Raw genomic sequence first — 12,725 nt, 5'->3', positions numbered from 1 at the left:
TTTAATGGTTGTCTTGATCCATGAATTTTTACTAGGTGGATTCATAACATAGACCACTTATCTAAGAATTAAAAAGTAATTAGGTTTGCAAAGATAAACCTTAGTGATATCACCTAACTCTATTGGAAAAGTGTTAAAAGAGTATTTAGATAAAAGACATGACCCTACATTACTAATTATGTTAAGATAAAATAGAAATTATAAGAGAAATACTTACATTGATCTTATAGAGAAATACTTACATTGATCTTATAGAGAAATTCTTTTAAGTCAATGAAACAACTTTAAGCAAGGAAATAAGTTTATTCATGAATATGTAGCATAGTTCGGTGAGTATAAGATGAGATGTGTTGTAAGAAAGGATGATGCAATGCGTTACTACCAGAAAAGAAAAGAAGATTTTAACAACAAATCTAGCAGAAAAGATGTGTTTGTTGAATGGGCTTGTTGGATTTGATCAATTTATGGTTGATGTTTTTCGCTCCTGATCGATTTGTAGAGAGAGAAGAAAATGAGATAAACGGAGAATAAAACAAATGATTTTAAATAATATTAAATACACAAATATTTTAGTCTTTCCACCAGATTTCTATTGACCCGAGTATAATTTTTTAAATATCAAAGGAAAAATATTATCATACTCAAACCTTAGAGATTTTAAACAACCATTTCTTTTACAAGAACTGTATATGAGTTTTCTTCTTGATTACTGGAGTCCTAGCTAGCATATCCGTGAAAGGATCAAAAAAGCAGTAATATATTATCTCTCTTGTTTTAAAGAATCATAAAATCATGCATATGGTAAAAATAATCAAAGAAAAAATCAATACATCGTAGACTAGGACAACACTGCACTCACACGTGTTTGACTTTAACGGCAGGCATTGCAACTGCGACATTCTGTGTTGAGGAATCAAGCCCAAATGTTCTTGAGAGCCAGCAGTGAAGAGATCTTAAGCTGCTTTAACAAAGGATATATGGGGATGCTTGCCACATCTTTTCAAAGTTTCAGATGAGGAAATTCTTGAAGATTAGGTCAAAGCTAGGCCCTTCTGATCACATTGTGATTCCTCTTAACAATCTCATTTTCAAAATGGCTGAGCCTTTTTCTACCTTTTTTTTTTTTTTTGCATGCTTCCATGGCTGAACAGCCTCTCTGGGGTCTTGGGGCACTCAAAAGCTGTGAAAGGCTATACTGGACATTTCCCATTATCTCAATGGGCAACTAGGTATTTTCAAGAAAGCCAGCAGGGGCACCCATTTGGGCTCCCCATCAACCTTTAGTGAAAGAATCTAGCATTATATCCTCCCTCAGCTTCATATTTTAAAACCCTCACCCCCAAGCAATTCTCATGGAAAGCCAAAAAACACTCTCTTCTTCTTTCGCTAGCAATATGGCAACCGTTCAATCCACACCCACAAACATTTCCTTCTCTAACTATCTCCAGTCCCTCTCTCAAACCCCTCACAGGCTTAGAAAAAGAATGCTAGCTACATGGACTCCTGACCAGGAGCTTAACCAAGTTAGGCTGAGGTCTGGTGCAGACATGATGAGGAAGCTCAAGTGGTATGACTTGATAGCTCTTGGTATAGGAGGGATGCTTGGTGTTGGAGTTTTTGTTACCACTGGCCCTGTAGCCCTTAAAACCTCTGGCCCTTCAGTTTTCATCTCTTATATCATTGCTGGAATATCAGCCCTCTTTTCTTCTTTATGTTACACTGAGTTTTCTGTTCAGATTCCCGTTGCTGGGGGGGCCTTCAGCTATCTTAGAGTGACCTTTGGTATCAATAATTCACAGCACAACTCTTTCTTACTTTCTCCATTAATAATCTTGATAGACAAGCATTAGGATTTTGATGATGTTGTTAGAATTGTTTCTTTCTTTTTCTCGACATATAATGTATTAACGTTATTTTGGTTCTTATTTTTTATATGACACAGGAGAGTTTATAGGTTATTTTGCTGGGGCAAACATACTAATGGAATATGTATTATCGAATGCTGCGGTTGCAAGAACTTTCACAGAATATCTATGCCATGCTGTGGGGGAGAACCCAAGCTCATGGAGAATTGAAGTGGATGGAGTAGCAGAGGGTTACAATATGTTGGATTTTCCAGCTGTGGCTCTTATTCTTCTCCTTACTCTCTGTCTTTGCCATAGGTTTGGTCTCTTATTACCTTTGTTTTGTTTGCTTCATATCTATTTATTTATTTGTGATCGACTAGTGTTTGATGTTCTTGTATATTAATCATGGTGCTTGCAAATTTATGTCGCTAGCTAGATCTTTCGTTGGAAAGGTTTAAGTGGCCATTTCGCTTATCATCTACTTACTAGTGGATCTAGACAATTATGTCTTAGAGTTGGATTAATATGATCAATGATGAATCATTTCCATTGGATCTATATATATATATATATATATATATATAGGCTTTGGGCAGGATTAATATTATATTGTTTTTGTTACAATTAGTATAGGTAGTGTTTTATTTTTTTCTATTGGTTCTGTAACCATCACTAGCAGTACTGATTGAATTTATTTTTTTCCGAAGTAAGTGGTTAGTGGGATTTTGAAAGTGATGGATGTTTCTTTTTTGGGATTGCAGCACAAAGGAAAGCTCGATATTGAACCTTATTATGACAGTCTTTCATGTGATTTTCTTCGGATTCATCATAATTGTTGGTTTCTCCAAAGGGAGTGCCAGGAACTTGGTTGAGCCAGGAGGGCTTGCTCCTTTCGGTGTCAAGGGTGTTCTTAATGGAGCAGCTATAGTTTACTTCAGCTATATTGGCTACGACTCGGTTTCAACCATGGCAGAAGAGATCCAAAACCCTGCAAAAAGCCTTCCGGTGGGCATTTTAGGTTCTGTTCTCATTGTCACCGGGCTATATTGCCTCATGGCCTTATCTTTATGCTTGTTGGTGCCTTTCAATATGGTAATGAATCTATCTCTTTATTACGTTTTAAGTCAAAATAGCAGACATCATAATCCTCTTTTAGTGCATAAATATCCTAATAATTAGTATCCTTCCAAATCATTTGCAGATAGATAAAGATGCATCATTTTCTGTCGCTTTCGAAAAGATCGGGTGGAAGTGGGCAAGCAATGTGGTTGGGGCCGGAGCAAGTTTGGGAATTGTTGCTTCTCTCCTGGTTGCAATGTTAGGCCAAGCTAGATACCTTTGTGTCATTGGAAGGGCCCGGCTTGTGCCTTCTTGGTTCGCCAAGGTGAATCCCTCCACAGGCACCCCTTTGAATGCCACGCTCTTCTTGGGTAAGTAATTCCTTCTGCTTCCCGGCCCTCTGAGTCATAGCACTAAAGAAATTAATATTCCCATTTTAATCAGACTTGAAGTCCGATCCACTTTCTTAATTCATAAATCTTCTTCATCTGTATCTCTCCCCATTTTAACTAGGCTATATTCATAAAGAGAAAAAATTAAACGGAGGCTAATCCAACGAAAGAAAAGGGAAAGAGGGATCCAATAGTATACTGAATATTCTGTACTGTTTTCATGATATTCTAGGTCTTTGCACAGCTTCAATCGCACTCTTTACCGAACTCAGCATAATTCTTGAAATAATCTCCATCAGCACACTCTTGGTGTTCTACATGGTGGCTAATGCTCTCATCTATCGTCGGTATGTTGTCATTAGCCACAACCCTCCTTCACAAACCCTCTTGTTCCTTGTCCTTCTCTCTTCTACTGCAATTGGCTTCTCTATGTCATGGAAACTTGACGAGCAATGGTGGGCTTTACCAGTACTTGGTGGATTCATGATTGCAATCACAGCTTTCTTTCAATACATGGTGCCTTCCGTTTGCCAACCTAATGAAGAGTGGTCAGTGCCATTCATGCCATGGCCGGCGGTAACATCAATATTCCTTAATGTCTTCCTCATGACCTCACTAAAGGCCAGGTCCTTCCAAAGGTTTGGTATATGGGCATTCTTGATAACCTTGTTTTATGTTCTATATGGTGTTCACTCAACTTATCGAGCTGAAGAGATGGAAGTGGGTGTTGGTGAAATTCCACACCACCCATCAATCCAACAAACCAAGCTAGACATTCAGGTTCTATGACCAGAAATTAAAACTCTTTGTTGTCGTTTCTTATTCTCTCTCTTTTTTATCCTTTTAATTAAGCACTCTTCTCAGCTTCTTCGGGTTCTTACATTGTATACAGATCGATCTCATGGAAATCCTACTGAGCAAAAAGGAATTATGTGTCATTTGTCATGTCATGAAAATACAGGACAAATTATAAATAGAAAAGGAATTAGTCACCACGTAACGTAATTAAAGAATACATGGGAGTGAGATTTTCTCTTCGCTTGATGTTTATTTTGGTTCTGCACTTTCGCTTTATTCTTCTACCTGTCATGGTGATGCGACCATCATATATATATTTGAAAGAACATGCTCTTTTGAGGAGTGGAGAGGATGAATGAGATCATTTTGGGCCATAAAAAGTAATGATGAATACAATATTTTACAACCTCTCGGAAAAGTATAAGCCAGCATACTTCCATTTTTGTCATGTACTAGCTAGCAGCTACTTCATCCAATTTGACAATCCTTGACGTCTTTTAATTAGCGTCCTGTTCATAATGGAGACATGATTAGCTTGCTAATTACACAACGGAACCTGCAAAGCCTAAGCTATAGTTAATCTAGGGTTAATTTCTCGCTAGCTTCATGATTAATTAAGGATATATATACATTCCCTTCTTCTGTTAACCTGCAAGATCCACAGCTTAAAGCTATAGTTAAAAGAAGGAGTGTAGTTTTCATGATTTTCTTTAGTTTTAACATGGATAACTGGAGAGATTGTTAGGTAGGTATTAATTTAATCTATTATATCATTGATCATAGATTAATTAAGCCAATAAATATAAGATATGCAGATAAAATCATGTGAAATGTACTTATATCATAACAGTCTCTGCTTGACTTTCTTCATGACTTAATGATAGACCATGTCTACATGATAATTTCTCATTATACTTGACAATTAGATTAAATTAAAAAAAAATTCAATGCGTGAAGAAAAACCCAGTTCGAGGATATGATCTAATTAACTGTAAAATAAAATAAGGGGGCATGCATGACTTAAGAATATAAGGAATTATTTTGATAATTAATTAGACTTACTACAGTACTTAAATTCAAGAGTAACAATCGAAATTCTCGTGAGTATTTTCCTAGCTGCAATGGAGATGCATATATGGTTAATTAATCATATTATAAAAATTAATTTAATAGCATGCAGAGTGCAAAAGCAAAGTCAAGAAGAGCATGCTTGTAGCGGAAAAAAGAAAAGAAAAGAAAAGAGCAAGGCATGACATGACATGATATGATAATATCTACCTTGTTTTTCCCCTTCCTGTTTTAATGCAGGGGAGCAGGTTGATCATCATAATTGTTCATTTGTTAATTAGGTATTAAATCTTATTAACTAATATACTAAAAGATTTAGGGTTTCATATGAATTATCTGGTACTTTTCTTTTCAAACTTTTTTTTCTTTCCATTAAATTCTTTTATAGCCTAATTATATAAAATTAGGATTGAACATACCAATTTAAAAAAAAAAAAAAGAGAGAGAGAAATGACGTGTAAAACAAGGAGGAAAGGCTTGGCTAATCCTGAGTTTTGTGACAATTTTTGTTTTATTTCAAAGTTTATTTTTTATTTTCTAAGTTAAAAAAGAAAGAAGATAAATTTGTTAAAAAATATCAGGAGAGTCGATAGTTATCATGATTACAGCAATCAAAATGACCAAACTTGGTATCGAGAGGTTTCATTCAATGAGAAAAATTTAATAACAATGGTTTTTCATCTTTATCTTGCCTGAAAAAATATATCATGCTCAAGAGAGAATTTTTTTTCAGTTTGATTTTATATTTTTATACCAATCTATAGGTGTTTTGAGTTGAAAGATTGGTTTGTCAGGTTTCTAAGGTATTTCTTGGATTTTTTGCTTCAAAATAGGTTAAAAATGCAATTTTATATCTACAAATATCTCAACTTTATTTTTCAGCATTACCTCGTATGGTCAAAATCTGGGATGGCAAACAACGTGTCATTTACATTAATTATTTTTTAAAAATAAAACATTACATAAAAAAATATAAGCTCACTTGTGTGGGCCTGGGTTTACAGGCAAGCACGTCTTGGCTTGGGTATTTGGCCAAGTGCATGATCTGGCTTCTCTTTATTTTTTTTTTATATAAATTTTTTAATTAATACCCTTTCTCTTTTGTATGTATATTTTATCTTACATTAATTATTTATCTTAGTTTAGATTTAATACTTTTTCTCAGTTTTTTTTTGTTTTTTTTTACCATTTTTTAAATAAAAGTTATTTTTTATATTTTATAATGTTTCAAAAGATTATTGTTATTTTTATTTTTTTCTTTATATTTTATATAAATAAATTGTATTTGTATGATGTATTTGTAATTCAAAAGAAAAGCGAGTGCTAAGTATATTGTAGTTAATGGATTCAATTATTATTAAATTTATTTTATTAAGCATAAATATATCTTTTTTTTCTCAATTAAAAAATAAGAAAATCAAACACATTCATAACATTATATATTCTTATATTGTATTAAAAAATAATTTAAGAAAGACTATATATATATATAGAGTCCCTATATGTTTGATACACTGATGATTAACCTAGCAATAGAGAGATATCTCATCGTTTTCTTTTCTTTTTTTTATAACAACAACGCCTAATTAAGGTAAATATAAAAAGTATGTAAAATACAAAGATAATGATGCTCAAATAACCATAATTGTTTAAAATAAACTTTTGAGAATATCCAGAACTTAGCTACTCTTAAATCCAAGCCACGAAGCCACATGTTCTTATATATTATTTTTTGTAAAATTATTAGCTATATGATTAGTTTCACATAAAACATGACAAAAAAAATTAAAAAAAAAACTTAACTGTAAGGAGAAATGAGATGCTAGAATAAAATATTCATAAAATCTCTATGGTCTAATATATTGTTTGTCCATCTAATTTACCACAAAAACAAAATCAAATTCAAAGATAAGATTTCTACACAATATATATATATATATATCTCGGGTTGAAGATAATTCAAGAGCTTATTTTGAACCCTTAATTCCCAAGGGAGAAAGAACTAATCACAAGGCCATTGTGATCACAAAGAACCTCATCAATATCAAAAAGACTATGTTATTTCTTAGTAAAAATACCATCAACATCCCACTTAAATATAAGTGGTTTCAAGTTAATGGAAGGTCTAGAACACTTGATATTCAACCAACTAATCAATCATGTAGTTACACTGGTGTCATATCTGTATAGTAAAAATTAAAATCATCATCATCATGCCGGTATCATATCTATATAGTGAAAAAAAAATCATTAATATCATTATCATTATCATGCTGATATTATTTGTGTATAGTGAAAAATAAATTATCATTATTATTATTATTACCACCACGCCGGCGTCATACCTATATAGTAAAAAAAATCATTATCTTCTTCTTCTTCTTCATTCCTAGTGTGGTCCATTGTTGGTGTTTTAAGTGCTTTCACGTTGATTGTCTTTCTTGTCATAGTGTTTTATCTGTATTCGATTTCTTTTCTTATTATTGGTCTGCAATGCTTTAATCATTCTTTCTTCTTCTTCTTCTTCTTCTTCTTTTTTTTTTTTAATTTAGATAATAGAATGGAAAATGGTGGTGGTTACAAGTTACACGAGGATTCACAAGCTAGAAATCTGCCGTTCAATTAGGGACGACTATATTGATGAGTCGGGTCACTGGTGTGTGTGTGTGTGTGTGTGTGTGTGTGTGTGTGTGTGTGTGTGTGTGTGTGTGTTGTGTACCAAAAAAAATCCAAGCCCTCGGTCCTCGTCTCTATGACCTATGTGGTCTGACCGAGCCAACTACCGTTGGCCCACCACTGGCACACCACCCGCTCTTCTTTGTTTCAATATAATCTTTATAGCTATCATTCACTTCCATTTTCTTACGGGAATAAATAATAATAATAATCAAAGTGGTAATAGGATGGAAATTAGAACCTCACATTATGAAAATTCCAAATACATTCAGGAAAAAAAAAAAGCCTAAATTCTTTTATTTATTAGGTGAGATTTAGTTATAAAACAAAAGTTCGATTCTCAAATTGTTTTACGAGGTTTTTGTAATAACAACATTCATTAATAAAAGAGTTTTTTAAAGTAATACATATATAGAAAGGAGTTGTGGAGAAGGTGAATAACATTACCAATATATTAAAATAATTTTTAAAAAACAATATTATTTTTAATATTAATATATTAAAACGATCTTAAAAAATAAAAAATAAATTTTAAGTAAAATAAATTTAAATTTTTAAATTTTATTAGGAAATATATTCAATATTTTTAAAAAAAATATTTTTTTTAATATTAGCATATTAAAACAATCTAAAAAAATAAATAATAAATTTTAAGTAAAATAAATTTAAATTTGTAAAAAATACATTCTCAACAAATTTCCTAATAAAAGTCTTTATTTTTAGAAATGAAAAAAATAAAGGATGATGGCATTTCTCAAATATGCGCACTTAAATAGCAAGTGGTAAATGTTAATCGAGACTGGGTGTTTTATTCATCCCATTAGTTATTACCAATGTGGAAAATTCAAAGAAATTATCCAAACGAGAATGGTGGTTAAGTACTCTAAGCGAATATAAACACAGTGATCCAAGCACACAAGATGTGAATGATAAATTAGGAAAGAAAAAAGCAGTTAATATTTGAAATCAAGTTATCAATTAAGATTGTCATGATCAGAACAGTAAGAACAAGATAATCGATGTGCTAAGCAGCTTGAAAAAACCCACCAGATGCAGTGATGCACCATTCATTGAGATCAAAAGAATATCTAAAATCCTGTAGCAGAATATTTACTGATGAGAATGGGATCATTGCAAACATTACTTGGTAACAAAAGAATGATTCATCCTGAGAATAACAGGAAACAAAAACAACTACGACTTGCGCTTGATCTGAAAGTCAGGTAAAACAAGCTTCGCCTTCTTTTACGATACTTTTACCAATCCTTTCAAAATCCACTGCAGCAACCTGAGAAAATCCGTTTCTGCTTGAATTAGGTGGCCGCACCTCCACTTTCTCCCTTTCCTTCTTCTTTTCCAGCATTGCTTTCGCAAGTGTATCCACAATCCGTTGCTGCGATTCAAGTATCATCTGGTTATGCTTCAACCCCATTTCCATCCTCATTTTCTCAATCTCTGAGGCCATGTCCATTTTCATCATCTCCACCTTCACAAAACTCTCTGTAGCCTGCTCAATTGCTGACACCAACAAAGAAATCGGATCCGTCTCTCTTTTAACTCCATCACCAATGCCATTCATCCCAACATTCACAGACCCATTCACGGCCCTAGATCGAGCATTGGACCTCGAGTTCCCATCAATAGTGCCACAATTCTTTGGCCTAGCCCCTGTAGGTGAGTAACTCCAGCCATTAGTAACTTTTTTGCCAAATTCATCTCTTTTATCATTTCTGTAGTCAATCTCCACGTGATCATCATTATCACAAAAATCAGGAGTGGGCTTCCCGTCAATCGTGTTATAATTCCCATCACCTAAGGACTTCAACGGAAACCCTCCATAGCTATGGACACCTTTAGTAAAATCCCTAACATATGAGCCATAATTGTTAGCAATCATTTCGTAATCCGGCAATCTAACTCCCTGGGGCATAACTTTCCTACCCCCCCGTGTTTTTTCTACTTTATAACCAAACTCACCTCCATTATCACAATTTAAACCAACATTAGCCGTTAACTTCCCATTAACGCCAACATAATCTTTGGGTCCAAATGCAACAGATACCAAATTCTTATTAGCGACAGATTTAAAACCAAACCCACTTTCAGAATCACCATGAACATTAAAGCCCCCGTGAACCTTGCTATATTTCGCAGCCCGAAAAGCAAGATCTGGATCCAAACCGAAATCCTCATCTGGGTCCAAATCCCCATTGGTTTTCCCATTCTTTTGAGTAGTCAGCAAATACCTGTCTCCTAACGTTTTCACGCGAAACCCATCTCCAACATCATTCCCTTTATCGATTTCTTGGTCTCCTTTGGACCCCAGAGACCCGATTTCCAATGAATCTAACAAAGGGAACAAATCCCAAGAAGAGAAAAACTGACCTGGGTACTCAAGGCACTTCTGTTTTTCCACACGGTACCGTTTCCGAAGCTTCTCGATCTTGTGGCGACACTGGAGGGACGACTTAGGTGGAACGGCTACGGCGACGGCCTCCCAGTCGGCGGCGCGGAGGTTGCCACGGTTGACGGAGTACCATTTGTCACAGTAAGCTTTGATTAGGGCAAGTGACTCATCTCGGGTCCAGCATGGCGGCGGGACACGCTTGGGAGTCGCACAAGGCGTTGTTTCCATGGTTGTGGGTGTGTGTGAAGGATGACAAGGAGAGGAAAGGAGAGGCGTGGGCTAGTAAAGGAGAAGGAGAGAATGGGAAATTGGTGGCTTCTGTTGTTGTTATAATAGACATAGCGAGGTACAGGGAGGGAGGTAGTGTTTATGAGGGGGCAACCGCCTGAAGTGGGATTGGGTGAGGGTGGGGATGGAGATGATGCTAGCGTGCGCGAGGGGGCGGGTGAGTGTGAAGTGCGCACAATGAGACAGACTAGTCGGCAATCGTAGCAAGTAATAACAAGGGAATTGGCACCAACTCCGCCACTACCCACGCCCACGCCTACCACCCACTTCTTACGTTACTCACTGTGCGTACGTAAGCGTTGGGGTTGGAGATGGGGTGGTCGCTGCTTCTGTGTTTGGTGTCGTGCTGTGTGTTCACTTAAGAAGTGGTTGGAAAGCTAATTGGGCCCTTTTGTACGGATCGCGACTGTTAGTTGGGCCTGAAATTAACAGCTGAAGGAGGGCTGATAACATGACATTAATCAAAACCACTATTGTGCTACAGTGACATGGCATTATTATTATTATCGTCATAATTATAGTTGTAAAACATATTAAACTTCAACCGTATTTCCTTGTAGCACCGGACGCCACCATTGTACTACGATGACGTTTCATTATTATCATAAGAAAAAACAAATTAGTCCTAAAATCTCGTAGTCCTAAAAAGCAAATTACGATGACGTATTTCCTTGTTAGATCTTTAAATCCACAACCCACGCATCAAGATTTTCAATGGGATACTATCTTTTTTAAATTGGTTGATTTCTTGAAAGAAAACGAGTAAATACAAAATAATCTGCAAAATTGTGAAGAAGAGAGATGAGGAGTTGACAGTGGCATCGACTAGGGTTTGAATGGTTGTGGAGTGGCGGAGGAGAGCTGTGGCTTTTGGGTGGAATTGATTTGGGTGATGGTGGTTGTCAGTGAGGTATTGTAATAGTAACGTGGTTAGGGTTTCTGGTGAGAGGGGAGAATCAAGAATGGGAAAGAGAGAGAGAATGTGATTTTCTCATATAATATATGTGGGGGTAATTTAGTTTTTTTATTAATTTTGAAAATTTATATTGATATAGGATACAAGTTATAATTTTTCAAAACTCAAAATATAAAGATAATTTCAACTAAATTATAGGATATGACGAGTAATATTTCCTTGCTATAATTATTATAACCACATTCGTATTTCTTGTCGCTCCAAACTCCAATTACTACATTCAAAATGTCTAAGCATTATATGTGATAAAATATTTAAAATAAAAATAAAAACGTGACCACTATATAAGATAAAATTAATCAGCCATTATATAAGTTAATACATAATAAAAATGTTGATGTGGCTTACTCAACCTAACAGCCAAACTGATCACCCTATTCAAATTGTGATATTGTTAAAAAACAATTAGCGTTGTCATCATGAAACAATGTATTGTTAAAGAATTAAATCACAAAAAGTATCTAGGGAGTAAAATGAAAAGAAGACGATACACTTTATTGACCGATGCTAACTTACAAAATTGAAGTATCGAGTAATGGACATGACAACACTGAGTTAATCTGGTTGAACAATTTTAATCTGGTTGGACAATCTGCCTTTTTCTTTTTCCTTCTCTTATTATCCTCCCGGCTGGGCTTTGATCGAGTTTCAATTGACCTCAAGTCCGATAAAAGAATAGAGATGATATTTAATTAAATCAATAAATGTTGATTGATAAAACTAGAAAAAAAAAAGTTTTAAAAAAGCAAGCTTACGCGAATATCCTAGAATAGGGTTAATCATTCAAACTCGCAACTCGTGAAATCTTACATCCGGGTTCAATCAAGAAACTCAGTTCCCAACCAAATTGATATTCGAAGATGAAGTCACAAAAATATGTAAATTAAAAAAACGTTCTCAAAGAAAAAAAATTATAACGAAAGGAATGAGGATCAAATCACATCGAACAAAAAAATGGAGGATGAATTGTAAAAAAGCTTAAATTTTAAAGATCATCTAAAACAAAATAAATATTAATTAAAAGAATAAAGAACAAATATGACAAATGAAAGATTAAAGAAGGATAAAACTGAAAAATAAATAAATGTTGAAAGATAAAACTTAAAAAAAAAACATTAGCTTAAAAAAATAAAAAATAAAACTTGTGTGAATCTTCTAAACTTGAGTTAATCCTCCAAACTCACAACTCATGAAATTTTAAACTCATGTTTAAT

General features: G+C 34.4%; 2 protein-coding genes across 2 annotated transcripts; one reads left to right on the top strand and one right to left on the bottom strand.

Moving 5' to 3' along the window:
- The first annotated feature begins 1,273 nt into the window (after positions 1–1,273).
- LOC18094550 (cationic amino acid transporter 6, chloroplastic) lies at positions 1,274–4,311 on the top strand. Its single transcript, XM_006368878.3, has 5 exons — positions 1,274–1,782; positions 1,943–2,162; positions 2,609–2,939; positions 3,049–3,277; positions 3,531–4,311. Exons 1-5 carry the CDS (start codon positions 1,353–1,355, stop codon positions 4,085–4,087), a joined length of 1,767 nt encoding a protein of 588 aa, XP_006368940.3. The 5' UTR covers positions 1,274–1,352; the 3' UTR covers positions 4,088–4,311.
- Positions 4,312–8,797: 4,486 nt separating this feature from the next.
- Positions 8,798–10,877, bottom strand: LOC18094549 (protein FIP2). Its single transcript, XM_006368877.3, has one exon. The coding sequence runs from the start codon at positions 10,473–10,475 to the stop codon at positions 9,060–9,062; it is 1,416 nt and encodes a 471-aa protein (XP_006368939.2). The 5' UTR covers positions 10,476–10,877; the 3' UTR covers positions 8,798–9,059.
- Between the last annotated feature and the right edge of the window lie 1,848 nt (positions 10,878–12,725).

This window comes from Populus trichocarpa, chromosome 1, assembly GCF_000002775.5.
Source record: "Populus trichocarpa isolate Nisqually-1 chromosome 1, P.trichocarpa_v4.1, whole genome shotgun sequence".
Classification (NCBI taxonomy): Eukaryota; Viridiplantae; Streptophyta; class Magnoliopsida; order Malpighiales; family Salicaceae; genus Populus; species Populus trichocarpa.
The sequence above is the reverse complement of the archived record's forward strand: the minus strand, read 5'-3'. Positions and strand labels throughout refer to the sequence as shown.

Bases quoted from the DNA above. Each gene is read 5' to 3' on its own strand.
- LOC18094550 (XM_006368878.3), top strand. From the start codon at position 1,353: ATGGAAAGCCAAAAAACACTCTCTTCTTCTTTCGCTAGCAATATGGCA. The intron at 1,783-1,942 runs GTATCAATAATT...TATATGACACAG, and splicing joins CTATCTTAGAGTGACCTTTG to GAGAGTTTATAGGTTATTTT. The intron at 2,940-3,048 runs GTAATGAATCTA...AATCATTTGCAG, and splicing joins TGTTGGTGCCTTTCAATATG to ATAGATAAAGATGCATCATT.
- LOC18094549 (XM_006368877.3), bottom strand. From the start codon at position 10,475: ATGGAAACAACGCCTTGTGCGACTCCCAAGCGTGTCCCGCCGCCATGC.